Source organism: Bos taurus, chromosome X (assembly GCF_002263795.3).
Source record: "Bos taurus isolate L1 Dominette 01449 registration number 42190680 breed Hereford chromosome X, ARS-UCD2.0, whole genome shotgun sequence".
Taxonomy (NCBI): Eukaryota; Metazoa; Chordata; class Mammalia; order Artiodactyla; family Bovidae; genus Bos; species Bos taurus.
In genome coordinates, this window is record NC_037357.1 from 80,048,401 (window position 1) to 80,072,509 (window position 24,109).

The 24,109-nt window shown below is 37.5% G+C and overlaps 1 protein-coding gene across 6 annotated transcripts in view; it reads right to left on the reverse strand.

Annotated features, from left to right (window-relative positions):
• KIF4A (kinesin family member 4A) overlaps nucleotides 1-24,109 on the reverse strand; it is a 130,190-nt gene that overhangs the window by 25,239 nt on the left and 80,842 nt on the right. For all 6 annotated transcript variants that reach the window (XM_024988141.2, XM_005228029.5, XM_024988138.2 and 3 more), the window contains 7 exons: nucleotides 17,829-17,932; nucleotides 16,387-16,531; nucleotides 13,693-13,803; nucleotides 9,122-9,205; nucleotides 8,553-8,666; nucleotides 301-456; nucleotides 81-181 (listed from right to left, as the gene is read on the reverse strand). In XM_024988141.2, coding sequence (XP_024843909.1) covers nucleotides 81-181; nucleotides 301-456; nucleotides 8,553-8,666; nucleotides 9,122-9,205; nucleotides 13,693-13,803; nucleotides 16,387-16,531; nucleotides 17,829-17,932 — 815 coding nt within the window. The remainder of the gene's footprint in view (nucleotides 1-80; nucleotides 182-300; nucleotides 457-8,552; nucleotides 8,667-9,121; nucleotides 9,206-13,692; nucleotides 13,804-16,386; nucleotides 16,532-17,828; nucleotides 17,933-24,109) is intronic.

Below are 24,109 nucleotides of genomic sequence, written 5' to 3' on the forward strand. Positions count from 1 at the left end.
GCTTTTGAATCACTGATTGATAGCTTCTATTTTGATTCAAGGCATAAGTTTTTATAATGCCTTAGAGATAGTACCATTACCTGAGTTCCATTTCAGTCTCTAGGCTTTCAATCTGCTTTTTAATGGAATCCTCTGATGCAGGAACTTGACCACGCAGTTCAGCAAGTGAGAATGTTCGCCTCTGTAAAGAAGTGGGGATGAGGGTGAAGCTCTAATTGGAAAGAAGTTCTCCAAATTAGTGAGGGTTTCTGCAGGGTGTGGAGTATGATCATTGGCAATATATTTCCACAGAGCACTTACCCGGAGTTTAGGAGGTGGATTCTCCCCAGATTCCATTTTTAATTTGAGTTGAGCCACATCCTGAGCCAGAATCTTTCTGTCTTCCAGAAGGTCATTCAGATGGCGTTTGGCTTCCTCAGTACTGACCATTATCTCAATTTCATTTCCAAGCCAACTCTAGAAGATAAATCAGTCATGTTAGGTTAAGGATGAGGAATCTCTGGCCCATGGGCTAGATTCACTCCAGGTTTAATTTCACTTGAACCAGAGCCCAAGTAAGTAGAAGTGAGATTTCCATTTGTGCCAAAACTCACCAAAAATCCCAATAGTGCTCTAAGAGCCTTTAGTAGCAATTTCCAAAAAGGTCACAAGAAAGCTTTCTGCAGAAAATTTTTCTTCAGATATCCTAGCATTTCTATGTATTCTGTCTTTACCTTCTCCATTTTCTCCTAACCTTTGTCCATAATAAGTCATAACACAGAACTGAAGTATATTTTGATCATCTGTTCTACTTAATAAACAGTAACCATTATTAATCTTTAAAATAGATCCATGGAATTTTTTAAAATGCAATTAACTAAATTCAGTTTTTAGAAAGGTAACCTGGACTTCCCTGGTGGTACACTGGGTAAGAATCCACCTGCCAAGGCAGGGGACATGGGTTCAAACCCTGGTCTGGGAGGAACCCACATGCCATGGAGCAACTGAGCCTAAGCACCACAACAGCTGAGCCCATGCTCTAGAGCCTGCACACTGCAACATCTGAGCCCATGTGTTGCTACTACTGAAGCCCATGCGCATAACCTGTGCTCTACAACAACAGAAGCCACCACAATGAGAAGCCTGTGTATCGCAATGAAGATCCAGTGTAATAAAAAACAGATACTTTCAAAAAATGAAAAACTTCATTTTTAGATGAAGATATACCATGCTAAGAGTAGTCAAAGAAAGCTAGAGTGGATATGTTTTTATATTAATGGTTTATTATTAATTATTATTAATCAAATATAATTATTTGATATTAATCTGGAACCAATTCTGGCAATCTGGAATCAAGATTGCTGGGAGAAATATCAATAACCTGAGATATGCAGATGACACCACCCTTTATGGCAGAAACTGAAGAGGAACCAAAGAGCCTCTTGATGAAGGTGAAAGAGGAGAGTGAAAAAGCTGGATTAAAACTCAACATTCAAAAAATGAAGATCATGGCATCTGGTCCCATCACTTCATGGCAAATAGATGGGGAAACAATGGAAACAATGACAGATTTTATTTTCTTGGGCTACAAAATCATTGGAGATGGTGACTACAGCCATGAAATTAAAAGATGCTTGCTCCTTGGAAGAAAAGCTATGACCAATCTAGACAGCATATTAAAAAGCAGAGACATTACTTTGCCAACAAAGGTCCATATAGTCAAAGATATGGTTTATCCAGTAGTCATGTATGGATGTGAGAGCTGGACCATAAAGAAGGCTGAATGCTGAAGAACTGATGCTTGTGAACTGTGGTGTTGGAGAAGACTCTTGAGTGCCCCTTGGACTGCAAGGATATCAAACCAGTTAATCCTAAAGGAAATCCATCCTGAATATTCATTAGAAGGACTGATGCTGAAACTGAAGTTCCAATACTTTGGCCACCTGATGTGAAGAGCCGACTCACTGGAAAAGACTCTGATGCTGGGAAAGATTGAAGGCAGGAGAAGGGGATGACAGAGGTTGAGATGGTTGGATGGCATCACTGACTCAATGGATATGAGTTTGAGCAAGCTCCGGGACATGGTGAAGGACAGGGAAGCCTGGAGTGCTGCAGTCCATGGGGTTGCAAAGAGTTGGACATGACTGAGTGACTGAAAAACAACAAATACAGAATTTGCATTAAAGAATATTATTACCCACATTTATATGGGCAATAAATCTATGACAAAGGAGGCAAGAATATACAATGGGGAAAAGACAGCCTCTACAATAAATGGTACTCGGAAAACTGGACAACTACATGCAAAAGAATCAAACTGGACTACTTTCTCACATCATACACAAAAATAAATTCAAAATGGATCAAAGACCTAAACGTAAGACCTGAAACCATAAATCTTTTTAGAAGGAAATATAGGCAGTGAGCTCTTTGACATCAGTCTTAATAATATTTTACTATAGTATCCTCAGGCAAGGGAAACAAAAGCAAAAATAAACAAATGGTACTACATCCAACTAAAAGCTCTTGCATAGCAAAGGAAACCATCAACAAAATGAAAAGGCCATCTACTGAAAGGGAGAAGATATTTGCAAATGATATATCTGATAAGAGGTTAATATCCAAAATACACAAAGAACTCATAGAGCTCAATATCAAAAACAAACAAAAACAAAACTAGATTTTAAAATGGATAGAGGATCTGAATAGACAGTTTTCCAAAGAAGACATACAGATGGCCAACAGACACATGAAAAGATATTCAACATCACTAACCATCAGGGAAACGCAAATCAAAACCACAATGAGATATCACCTCACACCGGTCAGAATGGCTATTATCAAAAAGACAACAAATGATAAGTGTTGGTTATCCATATTAAATATAGCATTGTGTACACCTGAAACTATCAAAACGTTGTTAATCAACTATACTCCAATATAAAATACAAAGTTTAAAAAAATTTCAAAAGAAACAAGTGTTGGTGAGGCTGTGGGAAAAAGGGAACTCTCGTGCACTGTTGGTGAGAATGTAAATTGGTAAAGGCACGATGGAAAACAGTATGGAGATTCTCAAAAAATTAAAAATAGTACTACCAAATGATCTAGCAATTCCACTCCTGGGTATTTATCCAAAGAAAACAAAAAGCATAATTAGAAATCATATATGCACCCCAATGTTCATCGCAGCACTATTTACAATAGCCAGTGTACAATAACCTAAGTGTCATCAATAGGTGAATGGATAAAGATGTGAGATATATGTATATATAAGATGGGATGTTACCCAGCCATAAGAATGAAATCTTGCCATTTGTGACAACATGAGTACACTTAGAGGATATTATGCTTAGTGAAATAAGTCAAAGATAAACTATGTGATTTCACTTATAAGTAGAATCTAAAAAACAAAACAAATGAACAAAACAGAAACAGAGTTATAGAGAACAAAAAGGGGAGGAAAAAATAGGTAAGGGAGACTAAGATGTACAAACTTCCAGTTGGAAAATAAAGGAGTCAAAGGTATGAAGTGTACAGTGTGGGGAATATAGACAATAACTATATAATATCTTTGTATGGGGACATATTGGAATTGGACTTATCATGGTGATCATATATTGAATCGCTGTTGTGTAACAGGAACTAACATAGTGTTGTAGGTCAATATACTTCACAAATAAACTAACAACTCATAGCAAAAAAGGTAAGATTTGTGGTTTTCACAGGTGGGGTGTGGGGGAAGGAGGAATTGAATGAAGGCAGTCAAAAGGTACAAAATTCCAGTTATGAGATAAGTAAGTATTAGGGATATAATGTGCAACATGATAAATATAATTAACACTGCTATATGCTATATATAAGTTGTTAAAAGAGTAAATCCTAAGAGTTCTCATCACAAGAAAAAATTTTCTATTTCTTTAATTTAGTATCTATATGAAATGATAGATGTTCACTAAACATATTGTGATTATCATTTAATGATGTATATAAGTCAAATCACTATGCTGTACACCTTAATCTTATGTAGTGCTGTATATCGATTTATCTCAATAAAATTGGAAGAAAAAAGGAATATTGTCAAGGATAAAAAAAGATAATTTCATAATGGTAAGGGAGTCAATTATTCAAGAACTTAATCCTTAATGTTAATGCCCATAATATACAAAGCACCAAGATATTTGAAACAAAATCATATATAAGCCAACAAAGGAGATAATGTAGAATCATAAATATACTCAACTGATCCAAAAGAAGCCAGAAAACAAGGAAAAGGGAATGAAGAACAGATGGGACAAATAGAGAAAATTTGCCTGCCAATGCAAGGTACACGGGTTCAATCCCTGGTCCAGGAAGATCCCACATACCATGGGGCAACTAAGCCCATGCGCCACAACTACTGAACCCTGCATGCCCTGCATGCCCAGAGCCGGTGCTCCCCAAGAGGAGCCACCTCAGATGAAGAGTAGCCCCTGCTTGCTGCAACTAGGGAAAGCTTGTGCACAGCAATGAAGACCCACTGCCATCAAAATAAATTAAAAACAAAATAAAACAAAGAAGGCACAAAGAGGTTAAAGCTAAAAGGATTTTTAAAAATATACCATGATAACATTAAAAGAAAGCTTGAGGGACTTATTATCAGAAAAAGTAGATCTCAGAACAAAGAATATTGCTAGGAATAAAAAAGATCATTTTATAATAATAAAGGGATCAATTAATCTTAAATGTTTATGCCCCTAATAATAGAGCTTCAAAATATATGGAGCAAATCTAGAACTATAAGAAGAAAAAAACAAATCCATAATTCTAGTTGAAGATTTCAATACCCATTTCTAAGTAATTGACAGAACAAGTAGGCAGAAAATCAGCAAGGAAACAGTAGAAATGAACTGCACAATCTATCAAATTGACATGATTGACATTTATAGAACACTCTATCCAACTATAGCAGAATATACATTCTCAAGTACACAAAGTGTGAACATTTGCCAAGACTGACCATTTTCTAGGTCATAATATATCTCAATAAATTCAAGGGAATTCAAGTCATAAAAAGTACATTCTCTAACCACAATGGAATTAAATTAGAAATCATAACAGAAAGATATTTGGAAAAATCCCCTAATATTTGGAAACTAAATAACATCCTTTAGATTTCATTAAAGGAGTATTAAAGGGGAAATTTATAGCACTAAATGTTTATATTAGAAAAGAACTGAAATCAATGACCTCAGGTTCTACCTCAATAAACTTTAAAAAAGCCAATTAAATCCAAAGCAGAAATAAGGAAATAATAAAGATCAGATTAGAAATTAATGAACTGGGGTTTTGGGGATAGTTTTTTTAACTGTGGTAGAATATACATAACATAAAGCTTACTATTTTAACCATTTGTAAGAATGAGCTGATTCTTTGATAAACCTTAGCCAAACTAATCAAGAAAAAGGAGAAAAGACAAAATATCAGTAATATGAATGAGACAGAGGACATTACTACAGCTTTTACAGATATTAGGAAGATAATAAGGGAATATTATGAATAACTTCATGCCTTTATGAGCTTATTCATCCATGTGTTTGGCATAAAGTTATTCATGTCAAACACACAAACTACCAAAGCTCACTAACTGAATTACAGTTAACCCCTCCTCTGACCCAAAGCAACAACTAACAGAAACATCCTTCAGGCCTAGATGGCTTAACTTGTGAATTGTACAAAACTTGTAAGGAAGAAACAATATTAGTTCTATACAAACTCTTCCAGACAATTGAAGAGGAGGCAATACTTTCTCACTTATTCTAGAAGGCCTCGATATCAAAACCAGACAAAGACATAAGAAAACAACAGACCAATGTCCCTCAAGAATACAGATATAAAAATTGTACACAAAATTTTTATTTTAGCAAGATCTTAATTTATATATTGTTGAACTCAACAATGGAGCTTCCTCACTGGTTGAGCGGTAAAGAATCTGCTTGCAATGCAGGAGATCCAGGTTCAATCCCTGAGTCAGGAAGATACCCCTGGAGGAGGGCAAGGCAACCCACTCCAGTATTTTTGCCTGGAGTATCCCAAGGACAGAGAAGCCTGGTGGGCTATAGTCCATAGGGTCACAAAGAGTCGGACACAACTGAAGCAACTGAGCATGCACGCATGTACACACGAGCTCAACAATACATAAAAAGGATGATATATCACCACCACGTGGAGTTTATTCAAAGACTACAAGGCTGACTCGATATTTGAACTTCGAAATCATTTACCAAATCAACAAACTAGACACAAAAAGTATTTGGCAAAATCTATATCCACTCATCGAAAATTCTCTTGTGGACCCGTAATTAGAACCCACCAGGCCTTTTCACTGCTGGGGGCCTGGGTTTGATCCCCGGTTAGGGAATTAAGATCCTGCAAACTGTGTGGTGTAGCCAAAAAAAAAAAATTATATCCATTCAAGATAAGAACTCACAGCAAACTAAGAACAGATAAGAACATTCTCAAGCTGATAAAGGACCTCTATGAAAAACCTACAGCTAATATCACACTTAATAGTAAAGACTGAATATTGTTCCCCTGAGATCAGGAACAGAAGGGTTTCTACTGTCATTTCTCCTATTCAGTGTCATCCTGAATGTCCTAGCCAATGCAATAGGGCAAATAAAATAAATAAAAGACATATATATTATAAAAGAAGAGATAAAACTGAATTTATGGATGGCATGATTATCTATGTAGAAAGTCCCAGAGAACCTACAAAATAGCTACAAAACTAATGAAGGCAGAAGATAAAAATTAATATACAAAAGTCAACTGTATTTCTATATACTAGCACTGAACAACTAGATAAATAATTTGGCAGTTTCTTGTAAAGTTACACATCCACTTACATTGTTGTTGCTGTTCACGTGCTAAGTTGTGTCTGCCTCTTTGCGACCCCATGGGCTGCAGCACGCCAGGCTTCCCTGTCCTTTATATGGTCACACTTACCATATGACCAAGCAATCTCACTCTTAGGTATTTACTCAAGTGAATGACTGACTACCTTTGTTATACAGAAACCTGTATGAGAATGTTTTTATAACCGCTTTATTCATGAGCACCAAAAACTAGGAGAAAAACGACTCCAAGGTAACCTTTAAATGATTAGATAAAGTGAATAGATAAAGGAACATCCATACAATGGAATAATATAGGCAACAGCATGGATGAGCTTCCCTTGTGGCTCAGTGGTAAAGAATCCACCTGCCAATGCAGGAGACACAGGATATGTGGGTTCAGTCCGTGGGTGGGGAAAATCCCCTGGAGGAGGAAATGGCAACCCACTCTGGTATTCTTGCCTGCAAAATCTCATGAACAGAGGAGCCTGGCAGGCTACAGTCCATGGGGTCGCAAAGAGTTGGACGTGACAGTACACACAGACACACATGGATGAATTTCAAATGCCTTATTCTAAGTGAAAGAAGCCATACTGTATGTTTCCAGTTAAATGACATGGATACAATGCAAAGTGAAAACAGTAATGACAGAATGCAGATCAGTGTTTATGAAAGGCCGGGGATGGATGTGGGAGATGACTACAAAGTGTTACAGGGCAATTTGGAGGGGATAAGTATTCTATATTTTGATAATAACCAGTTTTAACATCAAACTTACAGAACTGTACTACACTAAAAAGGGTAAATCTTACTGTATGTCAGTTATATTGTAATAAAATAAACTGGAAAAAAATCAATGCCATTTGCCATACTGAGTAAAAACAAATCATAAGATCATCTCAAGAGGATTCAGAAAAAACTTTTGGAAAAATCCAACATCCAGTCATGATAAAAACCTTTCAGCAAACTAGGAATAGATAAGAACTTATTCAATCTGATACAAAAACCTATAGCTAATATACTTAACGGTGAAAGACTGAAAGCTATCCTTCTAAAATTAGGAACAAAGCAAGGATGTCCTCTTTTCATCTATTCTACTGATATTTTACTAGAGGTTCTAGCAAGTACAATTAGGTAAGAAAGGCTTTTTTTAGGGCATACAGAGTGGGCAAGGATAAATAAAATTGTCCCTATGTGCAGATGACATGATCATCTACATAGAAAATCCAGTGACAGAAAGCAGATTAATGGATGCCTGGAGATGGAGGGGTAGAAGGATAGATTGGGTATGGGAGGGAGGGATTACAAAAGTGGACAAAGAAAGTTTTGAGCCTGATGGACACTGACATTATCTTGATTGTGGTGATGATTTAAAGGTGTATATCTGTGTCAAAACTTTTAAAAATGTACACATTAAAGATGTATAATTTATTGTAGGTCAAATATACCTCGATAAAATTGTTAAAAAATTTTATCTGCTCAAAGTTTATGACCAACAGGGATCAAGACTCAGGAACAGAAAGAGTTCACTACTCCTATTCTTTAACAACCATTTGGAGGTAATCATATCTTTGGGAAATAAGGTTTTCAGGTAGAACTTCAGATTTTGTAATGTTTACTTCTAAATAAAAAGAAAGCAACTTCCCATTTTCCCCTGTCCCCAGTGTACATAAGACAAATGGTGGTTCAAGCTGTCCATACCTTCACTCGAGCCGCAGTGCCCTCCATTCCACGACTCTGAGACTCTTTCCGCTTATCTGCGACCTCTCGCTGTTTTTGGAGAGCATCCTTGAGACGCTTGTTGGCAGCTGCTGCCTAAATAAAAATGGTTCATAGTAATGTTGAATTAAAGGGTATGAAAGAAGAACATTCTTATTTCTAGCATAAAAATTCTATGGGTCTAAATTCTATAGGAACCACATTTCTAAGTCCCCATGTACATAACACTGGTTATGGCTTAAGAGCCTAGGGGAAGTACACATTTCAAGGAAGTACTGCAGACTGATAGTATCTAGAAATGTCATACATCAGTATTCCTTTTTTTTTTTTTTTTGTAAAGAAGCAAGTCCAATCAGGAAAAAAATCCTTATTTGAATACTGCCATTTTCAGCAGATTTTATGCTTGACCAACAGGGATCAAGACTCAAATTGCTGTCAAGGTTGGTATCCCTGGTTTCTCAGGACACTGGCTCATTTAAGGGATGCTATTCTACCAGCATCTAAGCCTGAAAGTGATAATATACTTGACCTAGCAGACTGGATTTTCTTACCTCCTCAGTTTTACGTCTGAGCACATTAGACTGTTTCTGGAAGTTTCTTTCAAGTTTGAGCAGTTCATATTGCCTCTTGCGGTCCTAAGAAGAAAAGAGTCAGATTTTTAATTGCTATTCAGCTAGTTAAAATAAAACCTTATAATGTAACTGAAGAGTCTTTCAACAGTACAGTCATTATGGAAAGCAGAATGAAAATTCCTTAAAAAATCAAAAATAGAGACCATATGATCTGATAATCTCACTACTGAGTATCCATGCAAAGGAAATGAAATCGGTATCTTGAAGAGATACCTAAATTCCCATACTCATTGCAGCATTATTCACAATAACCAAGCTATGGAAATAACCTAAGTTGACAAAAGTTGTTGACAAACGAATGGATAAAGAAAATGTGGAATATATTGCTGCCTGAACAACACAAGGTTAGGGGTGTCAACTCTCATGCAATCAAAAATTTGTGTGTAACTTTACAGTTGGCCCTCCATATCTGTGGTTCTGCATCCATACATTCAACCGATCGTGGATAGTATAGTGCATGTGTGCTAAGTCTCTTCAGTTGTGTCCTACTCTTTGCAACACTATGGACAGTAGTCTGCCAGACTCCTCTGTCCATGGGATTCTCCAGGCAAAAATACTGGAGTGGGTTGTCATGCTCTCCTCCAGGGGATCTTCCTGACCGAGGGATCGAATGTCTTTTATGTCTTCTGCATTGGGAGGTGGGTTTCTTACCACTAGCACCACCTGGGAAGCCCCTGAATAGTATAGTAGTGTAGTATTTACTATTGGAAAAAAAACATGTGTAAGTTGACCCATTAAGTTCAAATCCATGTTGTTCAAGGGTCAATTGTATACACAATGGAATATTATTCATTCACAAACAAGAAGGAAATCCTGCCATTTGAAACAACGTGGATGAACCTGGAGGTCATTATGGTAAATGAAATAAACCAGACTGAGAAAGACAAATACTATATGATCTCTTATATGTGCTAAGTCATCTCAGTCGTGTCTGACTCTTTGTGACCCTATGGACCGCAGCCTACTAGGCTTCTCTGTTCATGGGATTTTCCAGGCAAGAATACTGGAGTGGGTTGCCATGCTCTCTTCCAGGGAATCTTCCCAACCCAGGGATCGAACCCACGTCCTCTGCATTGTCAGGCAGCTTCTTTACCACTAGCATCACCTGGGAAGCCCTCTCACTTATATACAGAATCTAAAAAAGTTGAACTCATATAACCAGAGAGTAGAATGGTAGTTATCAGAGACTGAGGAGGGGGGTGAAGAAAATGGGGAAAGGTTGGTAAAAGGGTATAAACTTTTAGTTATAGTGTATAACAAAGTAACTATAGTTAACAATACTATATTGTATACTTAAATCTGCTAAGAGAGTAGATCTTAAGTGTTCTCACACTGAAAATAAAGGGTAACTATGTGAGGTCATGGATTTGCTGGAATCAGAAAATGTCATATTTCCAAGCTTCTTCTCTTTCAAGATTGTTATGACTATTCTGGGTCACTTGCATTTCCATATGAATTTTAGGATAAACGTGTGAATTTCTATAAATAAGCTAGACAAAATTTGGTTGGGATTGTGTTGAATCTGTAGATCAATCTTGGGGTATTCCAACCTAATATTAAGTCTTCCCACTCATGAGCAGGGTTATTTTTCTTTTCACTTAGATCTTCAATTAATTAAAGGATGTTTTGTAGTTTTTAGTATGCAAGTCTTAAACACTTGTTTTGTTAAGCTTATTCCTAAGTATTTTATTCTTATTGATATTATTATAAATGGAATTGTCTTAATTTCATTTTCAAATTGTTAGTTTTTAGTGAAGAGAAATATAACCAAATTTTGTGCATTGAACTTATATCCTGCAACCCTCCTGCTCATGTATTTGTTCTAACAGTTTTCAGTTGATTCTCTAGGATTTTCTATATACAAGATCATGTCATCTCTAACAGAGATAGTTTTGCCTTTTCCTTTTCAATCTAGATGCCTTTCATATATCTTACTTGCCTAAGTGTCCTGGCTAGAAACTCCAGGACAATGTTGAATAGAAGTGGTGAGAGTGGATGCCCTTGTCTTGTTCCTGATTTGATGAGAATTCAGCTGTTAATTTTATTGGGATTTCTCCATATGTGATGAGTCATTTTATTTTGCTGCTTTTAAGTTTTTTGTCTTTGTCTTTCAACATTTGGACATGATGTGTCTTGGGTGTGGATCTCTGTAAATTTATCCTACTTGTAGTTGATTGAACTTCTTAGATGTGTAATGTTTTTTTTAAATCAAATTTAGAAGGTTTTCAGTCATTAGAATATTTTGACTGTTGTTTCATTTATTGTTCTCATGAGCTACCAGTCTCCTCCTAATTGTTCACTACCAAAATTTCCATAGTTTTTGACAGCACATTTAGGTTTTAACTTCCCCAGATTCTGTTGCGAAATAAAGCCAGTCCCCTTAGGGAAAACTTCATTCCTATGGCCTGCCTCTCCCCCGGGCAGAACCATCTGTACCACTGTTTAGGACCTGGTGGGACAGCAGCCCATTTCTCTGAGTGACATCTCTGTTCTAGGATTAGGATGCTGAGCAGGGGCAGCATACCCTATTTTTCTTGGTTTGCCTCTCTTGACATGGAACCTACATCCTATCATTAGAGGGGTTAGGATAGTCAGACCCCAGTAGTTGTGGTCTTCTGCAGCAGGGGTAGAGCTTCCACTCTGTACACGGGGGTGAGATGGAAGAAGGGATCCCCAGACCTCTTGGCTGTTTTTACTCAAAAAAAAAAAAAAAAAAAAGCTTCAGCAAAATGGAGCTGTTGGGTAGGAGGGAGGGAGTTGCTTGAAGCTCAAAGGCTACAGACTCTTTGCTGTTCTTATTGAGATTAAATAGATTTCCTGGAATGAGCATTACTTCCTTATGCCCTTAAGATAATTTCCAGAGACTTTTAATGGTTGTTTTAATAAATGTCACCAGTTGCACTTCTTTTGCTGGGAAGAGAGTCCACAAAGCTCCTTGTGCCACCATTCCTAAAACATTTCTCTCATTTTTTGACTCAATATATCACATTCTGGCCTGTTCTAAAAATGATCCCAAATTAATGTTCTTTCCTGTGCTTTCTAAGATCACTGTTACTATTCTAATCCAGGTCCCTATTATCTTTCTGGATGATGCAATAGCTGCTTGTGTTCTGGCCTCTAGATTCCTAATACTTTAGTTTGTTTAACACCTGAAGCCCAGATGTATCTTGGAAAGCAGTACTTTGCTGATATTACTTTGTTTCTCAAAAATCCTAAAAATCTTTAAACTAACAAAATAAATTTCAAATTTCCTGAATCTTTAACAATCCAGCTTCAACTTGTCTTTCCAATGAAATCTTCTCTGACTATCCTTCATCCAACATGGATCATTTGCTATTCCTTGAAAATTCCGACAAAGCTGTTATCTCTGTGTCTTCATTCCTGTTCTTCCATTTATCTGGAATGCTGGCATTTACCTCTGTCAAAATCCTCCCTATTGTTCAAGGCCTTTTCAGTTATCATCTTTTTAGTCCAACTAGAAGTGTGGTTCCCTTTCTTAACTACATTGGCATTTTAGACTATTTGTAAAGTACAAGTCTCTTTATTTCTTGTATTGAAGAAAACTATGCTTAATTTTTTATGGTTTTAATTTTTTTGTTTATTCTTATAAAAAGATAGGAACTGTTTTCAGACCTTTGAAAAATTCCATGAGTTTTTTAAACCTTCTAAATAATTTTTAATTACTTTAGAAATATTTTAATTTAAAAATATTTTTAAATAAAACATTTTTAAAAAACGGTACACTCTTTTTCTTAAACATTTTCTTTTCTAATTAGTCTCCAGTGTATGTATTTGGTAACCACCTGGGCTGAACCTTGCTGGATGTCAGAACAACAATAAAAAAAGGGAGGTGGGAGGAAGGTTCAAGAGGGAGGTGACATATGTACACCCATGGCTGACCAATGAGGATACAAGGCAGAAACCAACACTGCAAAGCAACCCCTGCCAGCCAAAAATAAACAATTTTTTATAAAGTAAACAAATTAAAAAAAATAAAAAATTATTTTCATTATTTTCTGCTTTCCTGATTATTATCCTCCCTGGTACTACATTACATGCAAATATTACATAAACTTCACTATCTTAACATCACTCTCAAATTAATATATTGGAACACTAACTTGTTGAAGAAAACCATGTTTATGTCCCACTTTCCCATTTAGACAAGATATTCTCTTTTCACAACAGATTTCTTTTATAATGCTCAGTAAAAAATAAAACTACCATCACCTTTAGAAATTATATTCTACCACTCTTTGTAGATAAGACATTCTTCAAGGGCAGAACATGTATACTACTCATCTTTCTATTTTCCATGGTATCTAGTGGATAGTACCTTGCACATAGTAGACGTTTAAAAAAAAACGTCATGTTAAATTCATGAATACATCATATATTTAGAGATCCAGTTGTTACAAGAGAGGCTTTAATGCTAGTCAGCCCAGAAAAGGGTTCATTAGTTAGGACTCTGAGAAGTTGCAGTTACTTACCCGTTCTTTTAACTGGATTACTTCTTTGTCTTTTTGTTGCTTCCATTGTCTAAACCTCTCTGCATCCTCTTTCATCTGACGCATTAACTGTACCCGCTGGTTTTTTATCACCTATGAAAACAAAAATCAGCACAACAGTAGTCACCTGCATTTATTCTGGGCTGATATACAGATGGATAGACTAACCATTAAGGAAAGAAAATCCAGAGCTGAGCTGAAAAGTTTGCCAACAGATTTTCTGATTATGCTTGCAATACTCCTTACTATGCTTGCACAGGGTTTCCAAGTATAGACTATACAAATAGACACTCTGAACAAATAATAGAAAAAAATAGTTCAGTCACTCAGTCCTGTCCAACTCTTTGTGACCCCATGGACTGCAGCATGCCAAGCTTCTTTGTTCTTCACCAACTTCTGGAGCTAGCTCAAATTCATGTCCATCAAGTTGGTGATGCCATCCAACTATCTCATCCTCTGTCATCCACTTCTCCTCCTGCCTTCAATCTTTCCCAGCATCAGGGTCTTTTCTAAAGAGTCAGTTCTTCACATCAGGTGGAGCTGATATTGGAGTATCAGATATACTTGCAAAGTATTGGAACTTCAGATTCAGCATCAGTCCTTCCAATGAATATTGAGCAGTGATTTCCTTGAGGACGGACTGGTTGGAACTCCTTGCAGTCCAAGGGACTCTCAAGAGTCTTCTCCAACAGCACAGTTCAAAAGCATCAATTCTTCAGTGCTCAGCTTTCTTTAAGGTCCAACTCTCACATCCATACATGACTACCGGAAAAACCATAGCTTTAACTAGATGGACCTTTGTCCACAAAGTAATGTCTCTACTTTTTAATATGCTGTCTAGGTTGCTGCTGCTGCTGCTGCTAAGTCACTTTAGTCATGTCCGACTCTGTGTGACCCCATAGATGGAAGCCCACCACACTCCCCCATCCCCGGGATTCTCCAGGCAAGAATACTGGAGTGGGTTGCCATTTCCTTCTCCAATGTGTGAAAGTGAAAAGTGAAAGGGAAGTCGCTCAGTCGTGTCCGACTCTTAGTGACCCCATGGACTGCAGCCTACCCGGCTCCGCTGTTCATGGGATTTTCCAGGCAAGAGTACTGGAGTGGGGTGCCATCGCCTTCTCCAGCTGTCCAGGTTGGTCATAGCTTTCTTCCAAGGAACAAGTGTCTTTCAATTCCATGCTGCAGTCACCATCTGCAGTGATTTTGGAGCCCCCCAAAATAAAGTCTCTCACTGAAAACAAAGTGCCATGAAGTGATGGGACTGGATGCTATGATCTTCGTTTTTTGAATGTTGAGTTATAAGCCAGCTTTTTCACTTTCCTCTGTCATCCTCAAGAGGTTCTTTAGTTCCTCTTGGATTTCTGCCATAAGGGTGGTACCATCTGCATATCTGAGGCTATTGATATTTCTCCCGGCAATCTTGATTCCAGCTTGTGCTTTATCCAGCCAGGCACTTCTCATGATGTACTCTGCATATAAATTAAATAAGCAAGGTGACAATATACAGCCTTGACATGCTCCTTTCCCAATTTGGAACCAGTCTGTTGTTCCATGTCCAGTTCCAACTGTTGCTTCTTGACCGGCATACAGATTTTGCAGGAGGCAAGTAAGGTGGTCTGCTATTCCCATCTCTTGAAGAATTTTCCAGTTTGTGGTAATCTGTACATTCAAAGGATTTAGCATAGTCAATGAAGCAGATGTTTTTCTGGAATTCTCTTGCTTTTTCTATGATCCAAGGGATGTTGGCAATTTGATCCCTGATTCCTCTGTGTTTTCTAAATCCAGCTTGAACATCTGGAAGTTCATGTACTATTGAAGCCTCACTTGAGAATTTTGAGCATTACTTTGCTAGTGTGTGAGTGCAACTGTGCGGTAGTTTGAACATTTTTTGGCATTGCCTTTCTTTGGGATTGGAATGAAAATTGACCTTTTCCAGTCTTGTGGCCACTGCTGAGTTTTCCAAATTTGCTGGCATATTGAGTACAGCACTTTTACAGCATTATATTTTAGGATTTGAAGTAGCTTAGCTGGAATTCTATCACCTCCACTAGCTTTGCTCATAGTGATGCTTCCTAAGGCCCACTTGATTTCGCATTCTAGGATGTCTGGCGGTAGTTGAGTGATTACACCATTGTGGTTGTCTGGGTCATTAAGATCTTTTTTGTATAAAAAATGTACCTACAAGCTAAAACCAGCTCTAAATTCACTGCATATAAATGGAATTTCAAGGAAGTATCTACTAAGTCTCAAGGACAAATCTACCTAGCAACCACTGTATTCAAATAGGTTCAGTACAATGACCTGTAACCACCACTTTGTAGATGTCAGAAGTCAAACATCAGTGACCGAAAATTCTCTCTAGGTGTCAGTCATTTTGTAATCACTTTGCAGAATTATTCCACATGAGCATGGAAAGTGGTCAAAATATCACCACTAAATATTAAGGTATCCTTGCCCTTTGGTTTCAGAGAATCTAACATTAAAATTCTGAATGTCAAAACTGAGTTTTGTTATTCAAATTATAGATGACTACTATCACAATGTCCTTACAAAAACGACATTTGCGGAGATTCAAGCTACTTACTCACTTGAAAACACCTTTGTAGTATAATTCTAATAGAACACCTATGGTTGTTAAGTTTCTACAGGGTAAATGCAAGGATGAGAGTTTATTACTCGTATTTCCTGGTTCAGTTTGGAGACGGTATGCTCTGTGGATTCTTTCAGCTTCAGAAGTTTAGACTGTTCATTCAGTTTCTTCTTCAGATCAGCTATTTGACCCTCTAGCTCCTGGAGACGTTTCCGGCGGCGCTCACTCAACCTAAACACAGATTTTGTAGGAATGAGGACTAGCAGGAGCAAAGTCTGATTTCAAAAGACATAATATTAGACTTTCAGGTTTATACCCTTGATATATATAATATAGGTGACCAGTCATATAGCCATCTTAAATAAGGAAGACTGGATTTCCCTGGTAGTTCAGTGGATAAGAATCTGCCTGCCAATGCCAGGACCAGGGTTCAATTCCTGGTCTTGGAAGATTCCACATGCCTTGGGGCTACCAAGCCCGTGCCCCACAACCACTGAGCCCACTTGCCACAACTACCAAAGCCCGCACATCCTAGAGCCTGTGCTCTGTAACAAAAGAAGTCCGGGCACTGCAGCTAGAGAGTACTCCCCACTCGCTGCAATTAGGGAAAGCCTGTGCACAGCAACAAAGACCTGGCACAGCCAAAAATAAATAAATAAATAGACATTAAAAAAAATGAATACTACCCCCAAAACTAAAACTGTCTCAAAAATTAGAGCTTAATACAAAGAGTAAAGGAAATTTTTTGAGTATATAACTATGCAGTTGTCTCAATACTACTCCCCGCCGGCCCCGCGCCACCGCCACTTTGTGTTAAAAGGATGGTTCTTTAAAAGCATTTCACTTCACTTTAGTTATAAGGAATTATTCTGATGATTGTTACATAAGCCTGAGATAGAAAGCAAACATTCAACATAACTTCTAAGAACATGAATTTTGGATACTATAGAGAAATAGAATCACTGAGTAAAAAGAAGGTAGAATAGCCAATAAGGCAAAGGTCTAAGGGACAGTGGGATATTCCGGTGATTTGTCTTGGCTTTATTCTTAACTGACTATATTCTGACTATATTCTTAAGGGATGGCTAGATTGTTTTCATTTACTAGCCTGAATATTAATTCTATTCAGAAGCTAATTTACCATTAGCACAGGGACCAAGAAACTGCTGGTCTGGTAGGTCTGATAATCTTTCAAAATCTAGCTCAAATGCTAACTTCTTTTAAAGCCTTCCTTGATTATGCCACCCTGAACTGATATCTTCTGCCTCTGAACTCTTAAAGTGATTACTGCCTAAGAAATTTATTTGGCTACTAATCACATGCTGTGTTATGGTATTCTTTTACTGTCACCATGAAATGATATTTAAAATCTCAATTCCTTTAACTTTATTTCGTTTTAGGTCTCCTCTCCATAATTAGGTTTAAATCCTCTAAGGGCAGGAAATGGCTCTTTTACTTTTCTATTTCCTCTACAGCTCTTCACACACAGTTAGGAACGTGAAATAGTATTTATTGACTATATTCTTACTTGGCTTGGTTGACATCCTTCTTTGCTGTTTGAAGTTCAAGAACCAATTCTTCTTTTTCCTTTTGCAAATTGATGACTTCCAATTCTAGATTTTTTATGTTATCCTAGAAATGTTATAGGTTGAGAGAAAGAAAGCATTACAAGGTAAAGGAAGAAAATCACTTCAACATTTCACATCTTAAGGAACTACGCATTCAATTTCTACCACTTCAGTTGAACACTAAAAACATTTCTACTTGATTTGATGGAGATTAAAGTTATGTAGTGGGAAAAGTACCAACTTGGAATCCAAAGGCCTAGATTTGAACCTTGAGTCCAGCATACTCTATGTAAATAACTTAAGGAAAGCCATTTCATCTCTTTTAGCCTTAGTTTCTATGTAAAAAAGAGCTAACATGGCAGGTCTAAGACTTATCAGTCCTAAAAACAGATCTGCTTGCAAGTTGGACCTAGGCTCAAATCTGGGAACTTGGATTTTGGTAGGATTCCCACAGTTTCCTAACTGTTAAGAGTGGCTCATTATGCCTGGACTGTGCAAGCAATATGACTTACCCTGAGCACACTGCTTTCCTTCTGGGAGTCTAGAATTTTCATATGTGCTAGGGAGAGAATGCCTACATGGATTAACCCTGCTAACAATCCTGGATTCCTAGGCTCATGGGAGCTTCCCTGATAGACAACATTTCACACATTGTTAAAACCCATTGCTGGAGGAATTAAGTACATACCATGTGACTCCATTGGAAGAAGACTCTTGGAAGCACTCAGTTTCCTACAGACTTTGCCCCACGTGCTTTTTCCCTTTGCTGATTTTGTTTTGTGTACTTCCACTATAATAAACCTTAGCTGTGAGTATGACTATACTTGAGTCCTGTGATTCCTCCTGGTGAACTGCTGAACCTGGGGGTGGTCTCATCTATGTAAACAATTAACAACACTATCTACCTCACAGGTTGTTGGGAAGATCAAATAAGACAAAAAAGTAAAAATTTTGTAAACTGTAAAGAGCTGCACGTTCTTGTATCTAGAACTTTCAAATGTATGCATGTAACAGCAACTGCAGTTCTGCATGCATTTAGAGAACAAATTCTAGAAATGAAAGTTTGGTAGCTCTTCCAAGATTGGGAAAACTCAATGAATAGATTCCTTTCTGCTCTCACAGGAAACTGGCTGAATGAGTGGTTAGTATCCAAGAAGATTATATAAAGGCCTTCGACCAGTATTGAAATGAGACAAAGAAGCAAGGGCAGGTTAGTTAGGGCCGTATCTAAATAGGCAAGAGCTATTTTTCAAGAAATACACTTTTAGTCATTTCAATATGAACAATGATCGCTTCTTGGTCTTTTGGCTAAGATCAAGGGTAATATGAACAATGAAAACCAATCTCACTGCTTTAAATACCCTGTATATTTAAACTGACAATAATGTATGTGTGTGTACTTACAGAAGTAACACATGAAAACATTCTTACAAAAAATAATCCAGATAATACATATAAAGGGCAAGTTCCCTTGACTGCCCCACCCCTGCCAAAATTCCAGACCTCTCTCCAGAAGTAACCATTGTCATCAGCTTGGTCCAGATCTTCCAGACACTTCTTCCTAGACATTTACATACTATGTATCTGGACATGTACATATTCTAGACATTTACATGGAAGTGTGTGCATTTATTTATTAAATATGTTGTGGCAAATGCCTAGAACATATATGTAAATAGATTTGAAAATAATATATATACATACACATGCATATATGTACATGTATGTAGATACCTACTGCTGCTGCTGCTGCTAAGTCGCTTCAGTCGTGTCTGACTCTGTGCAACCCCATAGATGGCAGCCCACCAGGCTCCCCTGTCCCTGGGATTCTCCAGGCAAGAACACTGGAGAGGGTTGCCATTTCCTTCTCCAATGTGTGAAAGTGAAAAGTGAAAGGGAAGTCGCTCAGTCGTGTCCGACTCTTCGCGACCCCATGGACTTCAGCCTACCAGGCTCCACTGTCCATGGGATTTTCCAGGCAAGAGTACTGGAGTGGGTTGCCATTGCCTTCTCCGAGATACCTACTAAAATATGTTAAAGATAGAGTCACATTATACATAGATAACATTTTGCAACTTGCCTTTTTTAAAAAAGAACTTGGTCTTAGAGATTTATTTATATCAGTGCATACAGATCTCATTGTCTCAGTCTTTTTCTTTTTTGCCATAATGAAACATTCTTGTACATGCCTTCTGTGCACATGTGTAAGCCTCTTCTAGGGTAGAGACAAGTGGAATTACAGGTTCATGGGGGTACACATTTCCAATTTTAATAGATACAAATTGTCCACCAAAGTGGTTATTCCAATTGACACTCTAACTAGCTATGTATGAGAGTACTTGTTTCCCTGCACCCTTGTCAACACTTGATATTGCTACATTTCAAAATTTTTATTAATTGGATGGGTAAAAAAACAGTATCTCTTCATTATATATGCCACATTCAGTCAATCATTATCTCACTGGCTCTACAAGGGAAATAATTAAAATCGTTGACTACTGTGCTATTATAATTCATGGTAATCTGCACTAACCAGCACTTATATCTCCTCAAATTTTTCTATAGCAGGACTTCCCTAGTGGTCCAGTGGCTAAGGCTTCATTCTCCCAATGCAGGGGGCCCAGGATCCATCCCTGGCCAGGGAACTAGATCCCACATGCCGCAACTAAAGATCCTGTGAACTGCAACAAAGATCAAAGATCCCACATATCACAACTAAGACCTGGTGAGGCAAATAAATAAATAGATATTAATTTTTTTCTATAGAAATTCCTCACAGTGATAGGAAAATATTGTTTAGAACAAAGAACTACCTTTATTTCTTAGAAGACATTTACATGTGATTAAAAGGTACAGTTAACACTAAGAATTTATTTCCTTTTAACTTTAAAGTTTGGAAGCTCAAGCATATTTGATTCCAAGGGGAAAAAACGGATACGTTATCTTGCTACACCTATAGCTCTAGCTCATTACCAGCACCCATCATAGGATCAGAAGTACACTGAGGAAACATATGTTCCTGAGCTTCTAGGCAAAAGTACAAGAGAGGAATAATTTCTCAACCTTATCATTAATCCTTTGTTTATCCTGAAAAGGCCAAAATACATTTGACCTAAAAAAGTGTGCATTGTATGTCCTGTTAATATGGAGGATTGAGCTATGTATTTAACTTGCCCTCTCTTGAAAACCTACTAAAATGACCTCCCCAAAGGATATAAATCAACAAGGATGAAGAGAGCAGTCAAGAAATTAAACAAACTTTTTTGGAAGAGGAAAAGAATTGTGTAAGTGGTAACTGACTTAGTAGAGTAAATTTAAAAAGTTAAACTATGACTCCCATAGGACAAATGTCAAGAAGAAACAAACCAATTTGTATCAGAACCACAAAGAGGAGCAAAGCTTTCCTCTCGGGAGAAGCTGAACCTGACAGGCTGAACTCATAGGCAGCAGACACAACAAAAGACGGGGATAAATTAACACACTATTGATAGGGGATTAAATAAGAAGTCTGTATATAACCAGAGAGACTTCAACTCTCCTATTTGCTCTGAGTTACCAGAAATAGGGCATATTGCTATTCTCCCCACACAACTCTAGGCAGGAGAATGAAAGATTTCTTTATTGGTAACTGACCAGCCCAGAGAAACCTATGCATAAAGAACTTCTTATTGGCTAATTATTTACTTATGGCTGTGCTGGGTCTTCTTTGCTACATGCAGGCTGTCTCTAATTGCAGTGAGTGGAGGCTATTCTTTGTTGCAGTACACAGGCTTCTCATTGTGGTGGCTTCTCCTATTGGCTATTAGTGTCTCACTCTTAAATATCAACGGATAACCACAAATCACTGGAAATTTGAAGGAAACGTCTTACACTAGAGAAAGACCAAATCAAATACACTAAAAAAAGGAATTTGAATGAAACAGAGGCAAGGCAGGAAGAAGAAGAGAAGTTCAACAAAATTTAATTTCTATCCTTAAAGATGAGTACTGGATCCATGAAAAAAAAAGAAGAGGTTATAAAAAGGAACAATTAGAGGATTTTTAAAAATCTTAGAAATAGGCAAATAAAAACATTTACCAGGAGTGGAAGGAAATCTCCCAGAGAGTGGAATAAAAAGACAAAGAAATAGAAAATACGAGGGAGGAGATAAGAAAAGCAGAGACTAAATCTCAGAGATCCAATATCTGGCTAAGAGGAGTGCAAGAAAAGAGAAAACAGAAAATAGTGATGGGCATTATTAAAGAAATAATACAAGAAAACTTCCCACTAGAGAAGAATACAAATTTCTAGATTGAAGGGACTCACGAAGCACAAAGCACAATATGGGAGAAGAGATACACACTAAGGCACATCATTGTGAAATTCAAGAATACCTGGGGACAAAGAAAAGATCCTGAAAGTTGCCAGAGGAGAGGAATATACAGGTCAAATAAAAAGAATCAGGGGTCTTCCCTGGCAGTCCACTGGTTAAGAATCCATGCTTCCAATGTAGGGGGGCTGTGGGTTTAATCCCTGACATGGGAATTAAGATCCCAAAAGCTGTTAGGTGTGCCCTCCTCCCCACAAAAAAAGTATCAAGAATTATAATGGATTTCTAATCAACAGCACTGGAAATATAATGGAGCAAATCTTTCAGGATTCTGAAGAAAAACAATTCCCACTGCAGAATTCTAAACCCAGACAAATTAACAAATGTAAGAAACAGCACTATCATTTCCACCACAACAAACAAAAAGCTATTTTCAGGCATGCAGTGAATGGTTTAAAACATTTTCCTTTCATGTACACTTTCTCAGAAAGCTATTTGTGTTGTACTCCACCAGCACAAAGAGGTAGCCCAAGAATGAGGAAGACATCGAATCGGTTTCAACACAGAGATGAGCAGTAAAGCACTGCTCCTAGTAAACAATGGTCCCAGGCTGATGGCTGGGCAGTAGGCCTAGAGAAAACAAACCAAGACAGAAGATAGGAGGGTTGTCTTCAAGAAAGAAATGGACTGATAAACTACCTGATACATTTGTTCTACTGAGAGGAGCTTTATAATTCTGTTAAGAAGTTATCTTTTACATTATTTTTGTTTCTTTCTTTAGCTGCGCTGGGTCTCAGTTGTGGCACAAAGGATCTCTGATCTTTAGTTAAGGCATGCAAAGTCTTAGTTGCAACATGTGGGATCTAGTTTCCTGACCAGGGATTGAACCTGGGCCCTTTCATTGGGAGCACAGAGGCTTAGCCACTGGACCACAAGGGAAGTTCTGAAGATAAATTATTTTTTTCTAAATTGTATTTATTTTGGCTATGTTAGGTCTTTGTTGCTGTGCAAAGGCTTTCTCTAGTTGTGGCGAGCCAGGGCTATTCTTTGTTGTGGTGCACAGGCTTCTCATTGCAGTGACATCTCTTGTTGCAGAGAATGAGCTCTAGCTGTATGGGCTCAGTAGTTGTGGCACTCAGGTTTAGTTGCTCTGCGACATGTGGGGTCTCCCCAGACTAGGGATCAAACCCATGTTCTCTGTATTGGCAGGCGGATTTTTAACCACTGGACCACCAGGGAAGTCCTCGGTGATAAATTATTGACTGGTACACAGAAGACTAAGTAAATGAAAAAATGAGATTATCATTATTAGTTGCACTGCTCGGCTTATGGGATCTTATTTCCCTGACCAGGGATTGAACCTGGGCCCATAGCCATGGAAGCCCCCACTGCTAGCTACTGGACTGCCAGGAAACTCCCCAAAATGAGTTTATTAGCTTCAGGAAATGCAAAAGACTGTACAAGAAAGAAAATGGAATCACATTATACTCTGTGGCTCAGCTATAAAACTTATGTAATCATAAAATTTAAACAGTAACTATTCATTTAATCAAAATCTGTGATACAGCCATTTTGAAAGATACAGGTGAGGCAATGTGCATGGGGGAATGTATACGAGAGCTAATATTCCCATCTTCCATAGTGGGAAGTCAATTGATAATGTATAAAAATTTTAAATTAACAACTATACTACCAACTCTTATCTAGAAATCTGGAGGTAAATGTCAGAGGAAACAGCTTTAAAAACTTAAAGTATAAGCCTAGGGAATAGGAGAGAAGGTAGTTTGCTTTTATTTTTCTGAGTATTGTATTATTTGACCTGTAAAAATGATATACATGCTCTTGTGTGACATAAAAAATAAGTTTTAAAAATGTTAAGACTGTGATAACAAAATGGAAACACAACCTCTACTGGCAACTTGGCTATTATTT